Here is a 21,039-nt window from a genome sequence, read left to right as displayed (position 1 = left end):
TGATGGAGCAGGGAACCTTCATGAAAAGGGTGCGAGTACAAAGAGAATTAGCCATCAGGGAAGAAATCAGAAACAAAGAGGCAGACCTAACCAAAGGGGAGGGAGACCAGACGGTGTATTAGCAGTCATAGGAGAACTAAGGCAAGAGCTGAAATAACTATGGAAAGGGAAAACGCTGACCCTGCTCCGATGCACAAAACAAAAGTTTTATGAAAAGGGAGACAATGCCCAGCGGCCAGATTAAGAGAACAGAGAGCTGAGAGGGCTGTATAAAATATAAATATAATATAAAATTCAGAACTCGGAAGGAGACTTACTAAATGTGCACACCGAGATCACAGCTCGGTTTGCGCAGTTCTATGAGCAGTTATACACTTCAGACAACGAAGCGGAGAGTGAGAATGTGAAAGAGTACTTGGGAAATGTGACTCTTGAGACTCTGAGCAGCCAATACGCAAATCAGTTATGTGCCCCCATAAAACTTGAGGAAGTAAGCGCTGCCATCTCAAAATTGAAACCGGGCTCAGCGCCGGGACAGGATGGCTTCACCTCAGCTTTTTACAAGTCCTATAGTGGGGCTATGACACCCTTTTTGACCTATCTCTTTAATGACATAATGGAAACTGGGACAGCCCTGAATCCTTCACTGAGGCATGCATAATTGTCTTGCCGAAAGAAGGGAGGTACAAGCAAGACTGTGGCTCGTACAGGCCGATTTCCCTGATCAAGGTTGATGCAAAGATCTATGCAAGTGTATTGGCTGACAGATTAAGTACAGCACTGCCAAGATTTATACATAGTGACCAGGTAGGCTACGTGAAAGGGCGGCAAGGGTCAGCCAATATTCGCAAAACTTAATAGCGTTGCTAGTCACTCAAGACAAACTTCACAAAATACTCTCACAGCTATGCAATTCCAAACTTCACCTACAAATCCAGGTCACCTACAATATTAAAACAAATCACCTTCTGTCTGTCCCTGCCACGAACAGACTCTAGACTCACACTCTAGACACATGCCAGCCCATACACAAGGCTAAGACTACCCTACAAACCAAACACCCACTAAAATAACATATGTCCTTCAGCCCGCCGCAGCCACAGGCGAGCCTCCAGGCTGCCACCCTGAAGCACAGCTTGCCATCCTGACGCAATACTAGACATCCAGGATGACAACAGAATCACCATACCTAGTAAGAGAACTCATACAACCGCTAAAACCACCGCTACGAAATATCACCAACTATGCCTACATCACAAACATACAAACAGATACATGAATGGACTAGGCCAATCGAGCCCCCCCAACCACACCAAGGTGTACAGATCCTGCAAGAAACTTGGAAATGCTGGCCAGCCATCTCCAAGACCACTGACAAAACAAGGGGTTGACCTAAACACTCATCTCAAAGGCAGTACTAACAAGTCCCACGATCCTGACCTCAAAATACCATGGCCAGGATTGACAGATAACACAAAAAGAAAACAACTCATCAGACGACTCTTCATCTTGGACAGCATCTTTCCCCTTTAGCCATTATGTTTACTAGAGGGCGTCCCCAATCAGTACAACAACTTTATCTAACACAACCACTACCACAACTTCATAAAACAGAACCACCTGTCCTTTAACATAAGATAAGGGTAGACTTCTCCTAACAGTGCACTACTACCACTCCTAAAATCACCATACATACAACTCCCTTTCTCCTTAGTGCACATCTCAGATACCACTCCCTCACATAATAGAAGCTTTAAATCCAAATGTCAAGTGACCACCCTATCCTGGGAGGACATAGGGGACTTTACGAAAACATTTTGGGTGATTTTTAATATATACTGGAACCCCGTGTTTATGAGGGACAGAACATTTGTTGGCATGATCATGGCTCTGATTGACAAGGTGTATATGAAAGACCATAACTCCCATTTTGTGGTGATCTCAATATTAGATGCTTTTGATGACATTGGTAAAATGCTTGCTGCAACAGGTCTGGAGAACAAGGCTTGGTGCTGGTTAAATGAGCTCAAGGAGTGCGACATCCACCTGTTGAACGGGCAAACCTGGGGAGATATACCGGCTAACTATACTTGGGCCCGAGGATGCCAACACTTTTGTCTAGACTACTATTTTGTATCCAATAGTATTCATAAATGGGTTTCTGAATTGGTGGTTCTGTCAAAGGGGCATAGTGATCATAACCTCCTGGAGCTGAAATGGAACTGCACAGGACCCATTGGGCCACATTTGGCTATTGATACCCTACAGAGCCTCATCACATACATTATTCAATATCTACACAGAAAGGTTGGGGGAAACAGTTGATGGCTGGGGCATCTCCATGCATGAGATGCTGATGTTACATAGCTCTATGAGCAGGTTACATCTGAGGGTGACCATTATCTGGTGAACTGCCTTGTGCGGGATTGAATATTGTATGCAGTCACTTTCTTTAAAGCTTAACACATCTAAAATGGAATTTATTTTTCTTTCTCCCTTTAATCCACTGGTTTCCTTTTGGTCTTTGATCGAGTCTATTCCTGGTGCCGCTTCAGGTTTAGCGAAATCTTTAGGTTTTACTTTTGGAACCCTCTCTCCCTTGGTTCCTCAAGTGAATGCTTTTGCAAAGACTTTCAATTTCCATGTGTAGTCTTTAAAAAAGTATTAAATCCTTTGTTTCTGCTCTTTACTTTTTTGTTTTAGTTAAACCATTAATTCTAGTATACATTTTGGAAATCCTGTTTTAAGGGGTCTTTCGTAAACCACCCAGACTACTGAAGGCAGTCCTTGATGCTGCAGCTACATTTGCCATCAGGATTTTTGATTGAATCTCCCTGTACTGAAGCCTTTACAGTGGCTCCTATTATATACTAGGATCCTGATCAAGTCTGTATGCTTGACACACACAAGACTCCCCTTTATTGAACTAACAAACTGAGTTGATGTAAGAATTTGTAAAATATTTAAATCAGCATTATGTTCGTTTTTTTTTTTAACTTGTCCTGTGCATTTCTCATTCAACCATTAGTATTGCTATAATTGTATTTTTATTTTTGTTTTGTTTTTGTTGTTTTTAGTGGTATGATTTCAGTATTGTTAATACGATCTTATTATAAATGTCAACTTCGTAGAATTTTCTGACAAATGTCCCTGCCATGCTTATGCTCAATGAAAAACTAGAATACTACTTCAGTAAGCCCTGGAGCAACTTAAATTAAGCGTTAATACATTCATTTTAATTTAATACAAGAAGTACCATGTTGATCGTTTATTTACTATGGCCAAGAAAATTGCAGCCACGCGCCTGTGGAATGTGAGTAGGAGCGATCTCTGGAATTACTTTTTTGCCATGAAAGATTAATTATTTTTGCCAGATGAAAACGTTAATTACGTTTTCTACCAGAAATAAAAGCACAACAGTTGCATGTAATTCGCACTAAACAATACTGGACAAGATTATGTAATGACGATGAAAATTTAATTATGAACAGAAATGAAGTATAATGGCTTTCATTAATGTTTTTGTGTTGGTTATAGAATGGAACTTTAGTATATATTGAGCCTTTAAATATTGTGCCTCGTTATTACATGTTTACTGATTTAAAGTGATGCTCTCCATTCACTTTTTCGTGGGTTTGAGATAGAAATTATGGATTTGTCCACAGTATAAATGAGGAGTCATTGTGGCAAGTTCTAATTGATGCATTTCACTGAATTTTGTGTACATGAATATGTATCAAGATCCCTGTCCTTGAGGGAGTGACACTTGCATGTTTTCTTAGGAATTAGCACTACACATACTTTGAATTCTACAGGTAATAGCTTTAAATATAGATCCCACCATTTACAGAAACGTGCAATGGCCTGCAACAGACATGAATGAAACTAACACCTAAATGTTTATAAGGTTTGAAAGGTCTGCTGAACTCGAAATTTCCTGAAAATTCAAGTTGCACATCTCAGCTGAATGTTTGTTCAGGACTAATCACACCTATACTGCACTGGTAAGAACAAACTAGATACAATCTTTACAACAGGTTTGCTTATACTTCATCTGGTCATAGAATTGTTACTAACAACTGGAAGCGGGATGTTCTGAAGTAAAAAGAAAGGTGCTCGTTTCAAGATGCAAATATAAAATAAAGGACAGTTTGGCCCCCAATTCTCAACCGAATGATGACAGCTCTTAAGTATTGTTAGGACATTCTGGAAACTCACTAGGGCATGTAAAACATGTAAAGAAAATAGCATAAAATGAAGATGAAATGTGATGTCCCAGGCAATGGATAACCTACTTCTTTGGTTGCTTTGAGATCCAAGCCTTGATGCCAGTCTGGGCCTAATGCACTACCCAATTCTGCGCTGCTTCCTTCATCCTGATCGCTCCCTGAAATCAAGCAGTAAAATACATGTCATGAAAACAATTCACCCACATTACATTCATTGTAGGTTCTTTTAATAAGAGCATTTGTTCTGATCATTTTAATATTTGGGCCAAATCGCTTTAAATTGGCTACTTCAATGTTCATAATTTTTGGCATGCACCATCAAAAATTGGTGCACTTGTAAAACATTTTTGAAAAATCGACGTGGTCACATCAGAACAATGAGTTAAAATATATCTATATATGACCCCTGCACACTGTGAATGCTGTTCTTCACTAAGGAATGTATGCCTGCATACCAAAAGCATATATGAAGCAACCACGCGCATTGCATATGTTCTTACCAACAGCCGGGTCTTGCAAAATCTCCTTGCCTATTCACATAGTCTAGGAGATTTAAAGTAACCTTCGTAGTAAATAGCAAATAAATGGTTCACATTGTGCAGCTGGACTCTGGGTGGTAGCATTGCACGAAATATAAAATGTACTTATGGTGAAATTAACCATTTAACAGAAATCACTTGTAAAACAAAAAAAAATGTTTCTTTATAATGTGGCTAAAGATTATATTTTTTGGGTCGAGTAGTGAAGTTAAGTCACTAGACACGTGCACACCCACACATGCATGGGGAAATGTACATCTGTCTAACAGGATACATGTAGCAAACAAACGAAACCTACACACGAGCACACACACACACACCAGGCACAATGAGCATTTTCACCAATCTTCCAGAATGTAGACACTATGAGCAGCAAACTTGCGGCAAGCATGTGCACTGGTAATGCTACTCAATAACCGTATACAACCAGCAAACACGCAGAAAGCCACACACGCTCAGCCACAGGGCTTCAACATTGTTTGAAGCCTACCAACACTGTACAATTAACTGCACACAATATATGCGGCAAGCAAACATGCACAAAAGCTACTTTCAACAAACTAACTATGCCAAAAAAATAGTTACTGCACATTTCATGACATAACTGTACGTTTGCGTACATACACCAAACACGCATACATGTATATGAACACATGCACCATCGCACTGGACACACATGAACATCTTCATTGTAATGGAAAACAAACATTTCATAATGCTTCCATTAGGTTTTCAAGAAAAAGGCTTTTGGACGAAATAGGTTGTTAGTTGTTTGTTCAAACTTAAATGTAATCATAGATCGATTGACTTAATTAATTTTACGATGATTTCTGCAAATCCATGGTTTACGGGCTGCAAACCCACAAAAAAAACATAAAAGCATCTTGGAAAAATACCAAATAAATTCAACAATTCTGGATTGATTTTTCTGATATATTTACTTAATTTGGTATATCCTAGGTAATTTCCAGCAATGTGTTACAAAATTATGTCTGGAATGTGTCCACTTCTCTGACATCTATATAAATATTGAATCATTTTGACCCACTTCCTGCCCGATATCCATGCCAACGATCTATTACATTTGTGGGATTATTTTGACCCATTCCAATGTGCTCCACTGCATCACTTTACTAAAATGGTGAAAGAAACAGCCCAAAATGGATGCCCTGACTCCTGTGCGCGCTGAAATCTTCAAAACTGCGTTTGGGTCACAACCAGAAAAAGGCTGCACACACTGCCACAGACAGTCTGGGGGTGTGGGGGTGAAAACAGAGTTCTCACTGCAGGAGCATGCCAGTGTGTTCTGCCACATTCAACATGGAGCAAAGTGAATTAATTGTGCTGAAAACCGAAAATGCCTTTTAAAATGTTAGCTTTGCAACCCTAAAAAGTGCTGTTTTTAGCGCTAGATCCATTTATTTCCATTGAATCATTGGGATTAAAAGGGTACTGCAATACCTAGGATCATCCAGTGTCGCTCAGAGGAACCAGGCTTCATTGACTGACAGCTCTATAAAATGTATCTAATGAAAAAGCAACCCAGGAGCCCTTGTTTTCATTTTCCACTGAAAAACGTGGCTAAACTTTGCAACAAGTAACAAAATCAGCTGTGCAGAGAGAAGCTCTAAACAAAGGCATGAGGCATGTATCCAGACTGCAAACAATCCCAGCACTCAAGGGAAGAACTAGTGCCGACTAAAATGTGTATGTGCTGCAGAGGAAAATCGGATTTAAAGAACTCAGTTTAATGTGCTTTTTCATGAATGAAGTGCAAAATCGCCTGCTCTGAAAGCATGTTTTTGTTTAAAGGCTTAATCCTTTAAGAATGTCAAAGGATTGCTAATGTAAAAATCCACCTATAAACTGTGTTCATTTTATATGTTTAAATGAAAGATTTAGGTGAAACTTAAAGTTAAACCCAGTCTTGAGTTAATTAACTATTTTAAAAAAACAATTCTGCTCTGACAGTCCTGGGAAAGGTTGACACTTCACTGCTGGCAGGAAAGGCTAATTGCTGTTGGGAGGCCTCGCATACTCTTGACAATGGGCTTCATTAGATATTTGTCTGTGCCCTAGGCAAAGACAATAGCAGGCTTGAACTCTTTTCCTTCCCGCGGAGGGGCAGGAAGCTCCACTCTCCAGGAAGAGGCTTCTGTTAGGCAGAAACCTGTGCAGTTCCCTTGGGGACCACTGCAAAAGATTTAAGACTACAGGTATAGCAGTAAACCCACTTGGTAGCAGTCCGCACCACCCAGATTTACCTGGTAGCTGTGGCTGAGCAGTCAGACTTCCCTCAAGAAGAGTTAGGCAGTATGTAAAGTATACACAATATGCACCCAGACACAATAGTACAAGCAAACACTGACCAGAGCTTGGTTTCAAAAGTATATAGTTATTTATTTTTAAGAACACATAAGTTGAAAACACTCTAGCAAAGTATAGTAAAACAAAAACACTTCAAACACAGTTATAATGAAAGCAGTTCCGACCCTTACTCCTATCTAGACAACTCTAAGTTAACACCACATAATTAAAACAGAGGTGAGCGCTTAACGTTAGATGACACTCTAGTAGGTTCAAGAGAGGGATAAAAAAGAACAGAAATGGGTTAAACACACCACTCTAAGGTCCAGAACACTTGCAATAGGCTCAAAGAAGCACAAAGTCACAATTGAGCAAGGATCACTAGGCAGGGCCCACTCTTAGAGTAGCCGGAGCGAAAATGTGCCCAAGATCACACTGTTAGTAGGGATTCAGAGTCTTGCAAAGAGTTAGAAAGAGTTTAGAGTGGCTTAGAAAGTTTAGCCAAGGTGTCCCAGGCACTCCCAGGGTCGAAAGCCGGGGGCTAAATCTACCCCGTACAGTCGGTAGCAAGGGAAGCCAGGCGGAACACGGTACCTTAAGCGGGAAGGATCCTCCAGCGGTGGCAGTTGTTCCAGGCAGTGGCAGCAAGGCTCGACGTCGGTCAGGGGAGAAGAAGTTCTCGCTGAAGAGCAGAAGAAGAAGGTCGTTGCACTGCCCGGGAAGAAACCAGCCGCGGAGTCCTCCGGTTAAAGGGTTGTACCGACTTTCGTGGTTGGGGTAAAAGTGGTGGAGTTCCGGTTGCCGGGGTGCTTGGCACTGGCAAGGCGGCCACGAGATACCTCGAGAAGCGAAAAGAAGGCGAAAACTGGTTGTCCCCACCAGTCAAGGGAAGGAGCCACTCCGTTAAGAGTTCTCCTCGGTCGTCGGGAAAAGTGGTGAGACGGTTCAGCAGGGCTCCACCGGGTGGTGTCGTCGAAGCAGGTCGGCTCAGCTCTTCCCTCGTCGGATTCTTGGTCCTGTGGCGACTTCTGAAGTTCCAGTCCCAAAAGCCCTGCTTTTATGCAGCAAACCCCCATTCACCCAGCCTAGCTGTCACTCAAACATGCTAAGTGGTGAGCCGGCCGGCTCACCACTTGGGCCAATCAGGACGGAGTGCGACTTGAGTTACCAAGGTAACTCAGTCCAGGGTGCCTAAATCCCCCTCCACCCCTCCTAAGTACCCCAGACAGAGTGGCACCACTTTGGAGGGCTTCTGTGGAGAAGCCCGCCAAAAGTGGAACAAAGGGCTCCACTTTGGGTCAGAGTTACAGAGGCGAACGCCAACGCCATTTTAGAATCAAGTTTTGGCAAAAAGTCCCAACCGGAGTTATAATAATAAATATATAAACCGGCGGTATGTTTAAGGCTACCGTAAATAAATAATTAAATGTGTTAGCCTAAAACAATGGGAAATCCCATAGGAAAATATTCGCGGTTGAATATAAAACGTAGTTTCCACTGCCACCAGCCAAAACTCGATCAGGGGGGACGGAGACGTGCCCCCTCGACTAACAGACCCTGGGGCAATCGAATTGCCCCAGCCAGTACGTCCACAATATGATGGTTTGTACTGGTTCTGTTCAGGATTCAAGACTAGCAAAGTCTTTGGTGACTTTACATGCCCTGGGAGACAGTAGTCAGTCCCAGGGTATGGAGTCTATGTTGGGGAGTCCCTAGGACACCCCTGGGTCACGGCACAGAGGGTGCTGTGTAACCCACATCACAAAAATACATGAGGCCCTATGGAGTAAAAGACCCCATAGCCCATTCAACACAAGGTTTAACCAAGAAAACACACTTCAACATGTCCAAGAGTGAGGGTAAAAGAGTCTCACTCTTGGCAGGAGAAAAGAAAGAAACCCCAGAAATCCAGCAAAGCCGCTGGGGGACTCACTAGGTAGGGAAATTCAGCCTAAACAGAGAATTCTCCCTAACACTCGCCCCCCCCAGACTAAGGGACAGGAGGATTTAATCCACTCCTGGATGAACCTCATACCTCTAGTCGATGATATACATCCTAGAGAGTCCATCAGCATTTTGATGGTGACACCTTGACCTATGTTCAATGGAGAACTCAAAGGTTTTCTTTTGCAAGCTAACGGACCTACAGACCCTTTGAGGAACATCAGTCTTTTTGTTATAGGGGATCTGGTTGACCAGTCCCTCAGAAGTTGGTACAACTTCTGAACCTAGGTTAGGCTTTTTGAAGGGGTCCTTATAAAGGATTCCCTTAGATCTAGAGGGGCCTCCAAGGTTCCTCACCACCTCTCTTGTGGGAGCAGGTTGGGTCTTAGGCCTCTTGGTTGGAGGGGTTGGGGTTAGGCAATGCACCTGCTTCCCCTTCCTCTTAGATCTACCCTTACCTATCTTAGGAGTTTCCCCCCTAATATTAGGATTTGAGTTGGGGTCTTCAGTAGAAGGTCCAACAGTCTGAAGGTTTTTGGCCTTAGACTTTTCTTTTCTGGTTTTCCACCAGCACTGAGAATTACCAGTTCTCTCAGGTTCAGATAGGGGCCTAGTTGGTCTATCCACCTCTTCCTCAGAAGCAGGGGGGGTCAGAGACTCTGAAACTAGGGGAACAAGGGTGGAGCTTGGTTGGGGCTCCCATGTTCCTAGCATACTATCCTGAACTGTGCCTGGGTTAGAGGTCAACTTACTAAAACCAGGGCTTGTAGTGGGGTTCTCAGTAGAGGGTCCCACAGGCTTAGAAGGGTCCTTCAAGGTAGCCTTTCTAGCCAATTTGGTTAAGTTCTGCTTCTCCATACTGGGAGGCCTGGGGGTATGGGACACTACTCCTAGAGTTCTTAGGTCATTCCCCAACAGGACCTTCCCAGGTACCTCAGTCTGAACACTGACAGGGATCCTCACTGTCATGTTGTTACACTGAATGAGGGCTGGTAGAATAGGAACCATTTGGACAGGGCCTCCAGACATCTTAGTGGGACCTTTGGGTGCTTTGGCCACATCCTCAGGTTGAAACAAGCTTTCATCCACTACTGTTCTGCTGGCCCCAGTGTCTCTCCTGGCAGGAGTATCCTGGCCATTGACAAGAACACTGTCCACATAATACACCTTAGAGTTAACAGGTAGGGAGTTATACACAACCCTATTCTGGGGACTAACCAGACCCATAGGCTCTAAGTTTACAGTTGCTTGAAGACCCAAGGGTTCTTCAGCAAAGAGTTCAAAGTGGGCACTAGCCATCTGTACTTCATCCTCAGGAGTGAAGGCTAAGGAGACTGTGCTGATCCCTGCAGGTTTACCCTTGCACTTGGGATCTCCTTTGATATGGTCAGTACCCTGACAGACATAGCATTGTCCAAATGCTCTCTGGAAGGGTGGCTTGTTCTGACCTCCTTCTGGCTTGTGGCCAGAAGGTACAGTAGCCTGACTCGGTTTCCCATGTGGCTTACCCTGGTTATTTTGTGGTTTGGGGCCCTCTTTGGGATAGGAATTATTAGAATTCTCTTTGGAGTCCTTTTTAGGCTGTTTCTCCCCATCCTTCTTCTGAGTTACCCCAGAATCCTTGTGAGTAGCCCTGTTGGCAACCCACAAGTCAGCAGCCTTAGCTAGCTTCCTAGGATCTAATTCCTGTGAATCAGCCAAGTGCTGTCTGAGCTCAGGAGAGGAGGCATCATAAATAGTCTCCAACATAAACAAATTCTTCATACCTTCATAAGTGTTCACCTTGTAACCCTTAATCCATCCCTCTAAGTTTTTCAAACATTCACTCACCCAGGTAGCCCAAGGGGTACCATCATGCTTTTTGAGGCTCCTAAACCTCTTAAGATACTGGGAAGGGGTCTTCCCAAACCTAGCTATCAAAGCTAGTTTCACACATTCATAGTCCTTCCTATCCTCCTCCCCCATCTCCATTACCACATCAGTTGCAACAGGGGGAAGCCTAGAGAACAACCAGGTGAGTAAGTCATTTCCTGTGATGTTCTGGAGCCCATGATTATATTCAAACAGAGACAACCAATCCAACACATCCAACTTAGGCTCATACATACCAATCAATTCTTTAGGCATCCGGGGTCTTTTAGGACTGGAACTTCTAGAGGAGCCAGAGAGAGAAACATTCTCAACAGATAATTTCTTCATTTCTAAGTCATACTTGAGCTCCATTTCCCTTAGCCTTAGTTCTTTGTCAGTTTGAGCATTAAGTTTCTTATACTCCAATTCTAGCTTCATTTTCTCCAGTTCAAAGTACTGAGGACTAAATGTGGGACCTGGTAAAGGTCCAGTAGGTACAGCAGGTAGAGCAGGCAGAGGCCTAGGGGGGACAGTTACAACAGCCCCACCCTCCTCTTCTGACTCTTCCTCAGAATCATCAACATTTTGCTCCATGTTAACTTAAATACTGTCATCTACAGTTGCTGGAGTGGTAGGTTCCTCTGAACCATCACCCAGACTTTGGTTAGCCAACAATCTTTCAATCAGCTCCATTTTCTTGCCCTTAGTCAGGAGATCCTTATGTTTACAGAGCACTCTTAAACAATCAGCAGTTTTGGCTGCAAGGGACTCTTGACTATAGCTTTCCATAACTGACATGTTAGAGGATTACTTTTACAGTGCTAAGCTTTTGTGGTTCGTTGCACTAAGGTATCTAAAGTACAATAAAATGTATACTCAATACAAATCCCACCGCTGTACACCAGTGTTAGGCAGAAACCTGTGCAGTTCCCTTGGGGACCACTGCAAAAGATTTAAGACTACAGGTATAGCAGTAAACCCACTTGGTAGCAGTCCGCACCACCCAGATTTACCTGGTAGCTGTGGCTGAGCAGTCAGACTTCCCTCAAGAAGAGTTAGGCAGTATGTAAAGTATACACAATATGCACCCAGACACAATAGTACAAGCAAACACTGACCAGAGCTTGGTTTCAAAAGTATATAGTTATTTATTTTTAAGAACACATAAGTTGAAAACACTCTAGCAAAGTATAGTAAAACAAAAACACTTCAAACACAGTTATAATGAAAGCAGTTCCGACCCTTACTCCTATCTAGACAACTCTAAGTTAACACCACATAATTAAAACAGAGGTGAGCGCTTAACGTTAGATGACACTCTAGTAGGTTCAAGAGAGGGATAAAAAAGAACAGAAATGGGTTAAACACACCACTCTAAGGTCCAGAACACTTGCAATAGGCTCAAAGAAGCACAAAGTCACAATTGAGCAAGGATCACTAGGCAGGGCCCACTCTTAGAGTAGCCGGAGCGAAAATGTGCCCAAGATCACACTGTTAGTAGGGATTCAGAGTCTTGCAAAGAGTTAGAAAGAGTTTAGAGTGGCTTAGAAAGTTTAGCCAAGGTGTCCCAAGCACTCCCAGGGTCGAAAGCCGGGGGCTAAATCTACCCCGTACAGTCGGTAGCAAGGGAAGCCAGGCGGAACACGGTACCTTAAGCGGGAAGGATCCTCCAGCGGTGGCAGTTGTTCCAGGCAGTGGCAGCAAGGCTCGACGTCGGTCAGGGGAGAAGAAGTTCTCGCTGAAGAGCAGAAGAAGAAGGTCGTTGCACTGCCCGGGAAGAAACCAGCCGCGGAGTCCTCCGGTTAAAGGGTTGTACCGACTTTCGTGGTTGGGGTAAAAGTGGTGGAGTTCCGGTTGCCGGGGTGCTTGGCACTGGCAAGGCGGCCACGAGATACCTCGAGAAGCGAAAAGAAGGCGAAAACTGGTTGTCCCCACCAGTCAAGGGAAGGAGCCACTCCGTTAAGAGTTCTCCTCGGTCGTCGGGAAAAGTGGTGAGACGGTTCAGCAGGGCTCCACCGGGTGGTGTCGTCGAAGCAGGTCGGCTCAGCTCTTCCCTCGTCGGATTCTTGGTCCTGTGGCGACTTCTGAAGTTCCAGTCCCCAAAGCCCTGCTTTTATGCAGCAAACCCCCATTCACCCAGCCTAGCTGTCACTCAAACATGCTAAGTGGTGAGCCGGCCGGCTCACCACTTGGGCCAATCAGGACGGAGTGCGACTTGAGTTACCAAGGTAACTCAGTCCAGGGTGCCTAAATCCCCCTCCACCCCTCCTAAGTACCCCAGACAGAGTGGCACCACTTTGGAGGGCTTCTGTGGAGAAGCCCGCCAAAAGTGGAACAAAGGGCTCCACTTTGGGTCAGAGTTACAGAGGCGAACGCCAACGCCATTTTAGAATCAAGTTTTGGCAAAAAGTCCCAACCGGAGTTATAATAATAAATATATAAACCGGCGGTATGTTTAAGGCTACCGTAAATAAATAATTAAATGTGTTAGCCTAAAACAATGGGAAATCCCATAGGAAAATATTCGCGGTTGAATATAAAACGTAGTTTCCACTGCCACCAGCCAAAACTCGATCAGGGGGGGACGGAGACGTGCCCCCTCGACTAACAGACCCTGGGGCAATCGAATTGCCCCAGCCAGTACGTCCACAATATGATGGTTTGTACTGGTTCTGTTCAGGATTCAAGACTAGCAAAGTCTTTGGTGACTTTACATGCCCTGGGAGACAGTAGTCAGTCCCAGGGTATGGAGTCTATGTTGGGGAGTCCCTAGGACACCCCTGGGTCACGGCACAGAGGGTGCTGTGTAACCCACATTACAAAAATACATGAGGCCCTATGGAGTAAAAGACCCCATAGCCCATTCAACACAAGGTTTAACCAAGAAAACACACTTCAACATGTCCAAGAGTGAGGGTAAAAGAGTCTCACTCTTGGCAGGAGAAAAGAAAGAAACCCCAGAAATCCAGCAAAGCCGCTGGGGGACTCACTAGGTAGGGAAATTCAGCCTAAACAGAGAATTCTCCCTAACAGCTTCTCATTGAACTTCAAAGGACTTGCCGTTTGCTCACACTTGGGAAGCAAGAAAAAAACACTGACATGTGATTTTTGGGTTTAAATGCTCATTTTCCCATTGAAATTCAAGACATTTAACTTGGCAGCAAGAATAAGTAAAGGGGTGAAAAGTACATACGTTTAAATCTGAATTAATGCTAGCCATTTGAAGACTTGGTAGAATTTCTTACTGCGTTAAGGAACAGAAGTTGTGAAGAATGACCAATTGCACAGAAACGATTAAAGTTGCAAATCCAATATTGTGTACCCATGTTCTAGGGTTGATTGCACATATATGTACCGAATTAAGAAATGTTAGTCCAAACCTTTATGATTAAAATTGCCAAAATTCAACAGAAAGGCAAAACCAGGTCCCACAGACTTGGCAGTTGGATGTAAATGTGACCCACAAAATATGTAATTTATGTATCTGATTTTCTTAGAGGGCATAAGTAGATAAATAAGTATTTGAGGGAAAGTTAGATTTTGGTCCCAATAACTATGGGAGGTTTCCAGATCATATCATAAAACATGACAACCCTTTCTGTCATTCAACCAGCAAAGAGCAAGGTGGGAACTGTGCTCTTGCCCAATCATAGCCGTGTGGCCCTACCATAAACTGAGTGATTTCATTTGGCAGGATAAATAAGGGAACCTCACAACGCACAGGGACACACTGATTCCAGACTCCATCCTGATTTCCGCGTGGCGCCCTGTTCCTGAATTCTCCATCGTGTTCCCGATTCCAGATTTCTTTGCAAAGCCAGGGCCTCTGCATTGCTGAACTTCTTTTCAGCTACGCCCACATCTTGACCCATCCCAAAACCTAAGGGAAGAAATTGATCCAGTTTGGCTTGCTACCATAAAGGCTTGCCTGCTGAAACTCGCCATCCCACTGATGTCCGGTCTACAGTAACCAGCGCAGCGCAGTCCAGTCCAAGGTGCCAGTCCCGTTGACCAGAACCGCCCAGCTGACCTAATTCCACCAGAAGTTCCCTGCTGTCCTTAGACCCGATCCGTGATGACCAGAGCCCTTGACGGTCCAAAATCTTACATTAAAGTGGACTGCAAGTATCAATAGGAATCATAGTAAACCATAGCATATATTGCCTTACATTGTCCTATCCCAATGTATAACCCATCATATCTTAATCTCAAGAACCTATAATACGGTCAGAACCATTCTTGCAACTCGGTCTGCGATTCTTAGTGTTAGCGCCAATATTTTCTGCACTTTTTACTAGACCATAAGCCATTAGTGATTTTGATTAAATAAAATAATTCCCTTAAAGAAAACGGGGTATCCACCACATGAAGGGTTACAAGCGGCTGTGTAACTGGAGATTTATGGGTGGCATTCTCTTTTTCTTAGCCATTAATCTAGTTTAAGTAAAATCAATCTGTCATTTTAAAACCAATTTGCTGCTTTTCTCTGTTCTATTTTTCTAAAAACACCTCTCATTCAAACTTGCATAACTTCCTCAAATTAATAGCTAGAGACTTCATTTAAACTCTGACTTAAACCCAAGACCTTTAGCTACATCCTCCACCCAAAAAGTGTATTTGACCTGTTTTTCTTAAAAAACGTTCAGTGAATTTTAGGCGGGAATTTGCATTTCTGCAAAGGTTTTACACGTGTGATTTTCAATTCCAATTATTTCCAAACTTCCATAAAGATTCAAAGTGTGTACTGTTGCTCATACTAAAGCTTATGATTGTTAGCATCTTTTCAGTGTTACTCATCAATTTAAGGACTTTTTGCACACTTTTCATTGTTTTCCTCAGCACACTTTTCTTTGTTTTGCTCAGCCATTTTCGAATGTCATTTTAAAAGTGTGAGACTTCCAAACCGTTTTTTCCCTCTTGTTTGGGGAGGGAAGATTGTATTCAAACACTGTACATTGTTCTTTATTCCTGAATACCTGCGGCTTACTTACATCTGTGTAGAATTTCTTATTTGTGAGTTGAGAAATATACAGGGGGAAATCTTAACTTAAGCGCTATCTTTCAACAAGCCTAAAACTGTTCCTTTCTCTGTGTTTTATATTCTGTGTTGCTAAAAAGTGAATTCAACTGCCTTCCTTACTTTATTATTTGTATTGTCACCACATTGGTGATTGCTGCCCATATATTAAAACATGTTTGATTTGAATTTTAAATAAATAAATACTACTTTTGCCAACCAGCCTGATTCCTAGTCCATTGTGACTTGGGGGTATTTTGAGAAGGGGTGTGATATGAATGGTATATCACTCAGAATGTTGAACCTATAGATGCAATAAATATTTCATTTGTGCATTGCATGCTAGGCTGAGACCCGGGTGTATTGCCTGATTGAAATCCTTAACACATTATATAATGGAGACATCTGGAGCACTCAAACGCAGTTCTCCATCCAATCAATGCACAAATCCCTGATAATAGAAATATTAACTGATGTATTTTTGTTCAAATGTGTACATATGCCATATTGGACAGATTACAGCATACTTACAAATAGTTATATTTGCAAATATTTACAAAGGTAAATTTCCAAATAAACTTATATGTACAAATAAATTAAAATTACAGAACTTGCAATTACTTTATGGTTATATTTTCCCTGAATCTCCCTTCTTCCACTCTGTGATCTCTCCAGCTAATCCAGAATAGGGCAGCAAGACTTATCCTTCGCCTCATGCAGTCCATCGCATCTGCCCTAAAAAGTCTTCATTGGCTCCCGGCTGCTTCACGGATTAAATTCGAATCCCTCTGTATCATCCACAAGGCTGTCTGGTGCCCACGGACCACCCTATCTGCAACTTTCTCTCTCTTACAAAATATTCCCCCACTCGACCCCTGCGCTCCTCTGGCACCAACTCTGTGCAGGGAAGGTGGTTGAGAGCTTTCCTCGGCTGGCTCCCTTCTTTGGAAAGGCCTTCCCTCCCTCTTTGTCTTGAGCAGGACATTCGAAATTCCAGAAACTCCTAAAGACTTTCATCTTTACCTCCTCCTTCCCCCTCACTCTCCTCTGCTCATTTCGGAGTTGCTTAGTTTGGTGTGCAGGGCCCTTATGCATCCTTGGGGCCCTGACCTCCCACACCAAATCGCCCCCAGCTTCCTACTTTCCACAGCACTTGCCTCGGCTCACCCTCCTCCCTGGAGGCTCGCACTTGCCCTACATTGCACTTCACCCGTTAATCACCCATGAGCACCCATCATTTTCCCCCTCCCTTCTGTACTTGCACGTACTGAACACTCACAAGGCATAGTAGGTTTGTCCTCCCTCACACATTCTATGTAATTGTATTAATTGTTTAATTGTTTCACATCTCCTTGTCCCCGCCCTGTGGGCTCTTTGAAACCGTATTTACTTCCTGTATAAGCGCCTAACAAGCAAACAATAAATAAACACAAATATTATACAGAAACATTTGTCTGCAGCATTACATTTAACTTTTGTTATTTTTACAAAGAACACTTCAAATCTTCCAGTGATCCTGGAAAACATGGTAACTGAAAGGCAAGAAAACAAAATCATAAAAAGCCGCACCAGGACACTTGCACATAATGTGCCAAAGCTTTACAAATAACTTTCTTAAAAGGTGTACTTCCCCAACAAACAACATTTTTAAAAAGCACACACATTTGTCCTTTTTCTTTTAATTACAGCGAAAAAGCAGAAGCATCATGGAAAATCTATAAGGAAAAAAACAGCATAAATAAAAGCAATGTAATAAAAGCAGTAAAAAAACACCAAAAAGAAAAAAAACAGAAGGAGGCTGTTTTTGTTTAACCGCTTAACTTTTGAACTTTAATCAAGTCTATGCAAAATGGACGAACATACGCACACTTAAGGTGGTAAATTGAAAATAAAAACAAAAAGGGAATTTAATTTAACACCACAAAGCAAAAAAACAAAAGTATCACAGAACCAATTATACCACTGGGACACACCTCAAAAAATATTTCTATGGGGCAAGATCGAGGAGACGCACCATTAGTTGGATCCCTCTCGATTTCCTGCACACATCTAACTGAGGCACCACTGTGTTATGACAGGTTTTCCTGTTTGTTCCCTGCTAACCGAATGCATGGTCTGAATGATGTCATGAGTGAAATGTTCTGTGAGTGTCTGGAATGCTGGTGGATGACTGAGGGTTCCAACCCAGGAAGTTGGAAGTATCTATCCTGGGTGGTGGGAGCCAGTGGGCTCTCTGTGCTTCCCTGTGACTCCTATTGAGCCTATGTACCTGCTGACATCTGATAGAAGTAACAGAATAAAGAAGCTTAAAGAACTTAGCTGCTGCCTCCAGAGTGATCTTACTATTAACACTGCCTTGACATTTCCAACCACAAAGCCACTACACGTGGAATGAACAGCTGCCACGCCCAGCAACCAAATTGATGTGCCACCTTCTTTGCCTTTCCCCTATACACATTCGCCATCATGCAGTACAGCAAATCATTTTAACTATTAGTAAACCGGGTTTGAAGTTGAGATTTAGTGAACAGGAGCTAAAACCACCTTGTGGGTTATCATGCATCACTCTCTATGATGGAGCTATCCCTGGTTACAGGAGCTCGTACATAGCGCACCACAAACCTAAGTGTTCCATGAAAAGCAAATGCACAGATTTCCCCTTGATGTATAATCTATTGTGCTCTAGATGTGTACTATTGCTTCTTTATAGATAGTGCCAAATGCAAGTTAATGCCATCTGTGCTATGCTTGTATGACACCAGTTAACCATGGGAGCTAAATGTAGCTCCTGGAAGCTGTTGGTTTCAAGGTAACCGGACTCTCTTAGGCTGGAAGCAGGTGCTGTATAGTTACCATCTCTCAACAATTTTGAACACTGAGTAAAGTATATTTTACTTCTTCTTTAGATTCTGATGTCCAGCTCTTTTTGGCTATGTCCACAACACTTGCAAGCAGTGAAGATAAAATTAAATATACATCTGTAGAGACCAGTAATGCTGCTAGCTATCTTGAATCAACGTGATTCTTCCCATAACACCAAACATAAATACATTAAAATTAAACACAATTAAAAACTCCTCCATTCCTTTAAAATTCAATGTGCAATCTTCTATAATTCCCATCAAAAATGTACCAATTTGGGATGAAATTCAGCAACTGTTTGAACTAAAAACCAAGACAACATAGAAAAGTTAGCAAACAAACACCTCTGCACCCTTACCTTTGGCAAATTAAGAGCTTAGCTCTGGATTTACTTTGAAACTTGAAAATGGACAATGGAAAAAACATAGTGCAGGTTATTTGCACAATATGTGAAAGTGTACTTAAAAAGGAAAATAACAACAAATACCACTTGGGTAATTTAGCGACATGATCGAATATGGAATACACACAGGAAGAGATATGTGATACATGCTACAAAAGACAAAACTCCACTGCCTACCCACAAACCATCCCAGAAAAGAAAACAATGCACCAACAAGTACTACTAGACCAAATCAACCCACTCATCCAAAAAGGTAAAAAACCTATGAAGTTGCCGATTGTGCGCCACTGCAAGGTTACCTATATACAATTTTGAATATGCCAATCAATTTCCAGGCTGCATTAAATGTGGAGGTATTACGGCAATGAGAGAAATACATGTGACATGCCTGAAAATATCACCAATGTAAACATGCTGAAGAAAATACATTTCTATGATAATATAAGCAGTTATATGTTATGCACTTTGTTGTTATGAGTTGATCATTTTACTTTTCACCTAATTTATCTTTTGTTATGTTTATTTATGGAGTAACCTTGTCTAACTTTAGTTATTTATATTAAAACAAACGTAGGTTGCAACAGTAATTTTAAGAAAATATACTCAAATATATTTCAGGGTTTCAAAGTCTTTGTAGTCACTGTGAGGGTGCCAAACATGTATGGCCCTGAAGTTACACTCTCCTCACTAGCTACTCACAAGCTGTTTCCCACTTTTTCCTTTTCCCACTCCCACAATGCCTCGGCGGTGAACTAGGCAGGCCTAACAAGAGCGGCACGGCATTATGAGGCATGTAAGGAGTCCCACACATCACAAAGTAACAGTGGCGGCTTTGTTGTGAAAGGCCTTGCAACGTTTATAGAGCCCTGAAGACTGCAACGGTCGAAAAAAGCAGTTGCACATCAGAGGGAAGCGAGAACAGCTTGGAGGGGTGTCTTCACCTGGAATTACGGCCTTTCAAACTGGGAAGCACAAAACTCGTCAGAAAGAAAATCGGTGAAGAAACATGTATATGATGAAGATCCAGTCAGATGGGGTGAAGAGGACCCCCATGACCAAAGACCCTACCCCCAGAGACTTGTAAGCACTTCTGCAGACTGTGGTGGGGATACCTCTTCCAAGAGGAAGGAGCAAAAAATCTGCAGCCCCAAAAGCAAGAATGGGAAAATCTGAGGGTCACAGTCACATTGGAGGATGATACACATGTCCAGAAACAGGGTAATCCCTGACTGCTGCAAAACCTAGACCTATAAGAAGAATGCTTGGGCGACCAAGAGATGAAGGATAGGTGCAATAACATAGAGGTACTGGGCATACCGGAGGACGGGATGGAATAGATACGAGATAATCTGCCTTGCCATTACTACCACCCTGGCTGGGCAGGAACATTTAGGACCACAACGAGATACACAACATTGGGCTCTCAAGCCACGTTCTGACCCTGGTAAAGAACCAAGGCTGATGATATGCTTCCTTAGATTCGCTGTCAAAGAAAACGTGTCAAGGCTGACGAAAAGGAAGGAGGTTCTAGGGGAAGGCCACATGGTGGCTTTCTTCCATGATCTAGCACCTGGGACTCTGGAGAAGAGTAGATTCAATGAGACCTGGAACGTACTGCTCAAGCGAGGATCGGATACTCCTGGGGCTTCGCACCAGTCTCTCAGATTTCAATTACGGCATAGGCTAGTATTAGCTTGATCCCCAGAGGAGGTGCGCAAACACCTCCAGGAAACAACTAGCCACAGACGTCCACAGCCCACCCCGATCAGAAAGCCGTGAGGTCTATGCCCCTCCCCTAGAGCAAATACCCAATATGTTCATAAAATGCAAAGTGGATAACACACCCAAAACACCCAGCAGTTTCAGAGACCCATCCACGGCTGGATA

At 42.9% G+C, this 21,039-nt stretch overlaps 1 protein-coding gene across 2 annotated transcripts in view; it reads right to left on the bottom strand.

The window, feature by feature from the left end:
• The window catches only part of PYROXD1 (pyridine nucleotide-disulphide oxidoreductase domain 1), a 379,583-nt gene that overhangs the window by 236,702 nt on the left and 121,842 nt on the right, over positions 1–21,039 (bottom strand). For both annotated transcript variants that reach the window (XM_069628426.1, XM_069628427.1), the window contains exon 7: positions 4,296–4,387. In XM_069628426.1, the coding sequence (XP_069484527.1) occupies positions 4,296–4,387 (92 nt within the window). The remainder of the gene's footprint in view (positions 1–4,295; positions 4,388–21,039) is intronic.

This window comes from Ambystoma mexicanum, chromosome 12, assembly GCF_040938575.1.
Source record: "Ambystoma mexicanum isolate Mex_15411 chromosome 12, UKY_AmexF1_1, whole genome shotgun sequence".
NCBI classification, from domain to species: Eukaryota; Metazoa; Chordata; class Amphibia; order Caudata; family Ambystomatidae; genus Ambystoma; species Ambystoma mexicanum.
The sequence above is the reverse complement of the archived record's forward strand: the minus strand, read 5'-3'. Positions and strand labels throughout refer to the sequence as shown.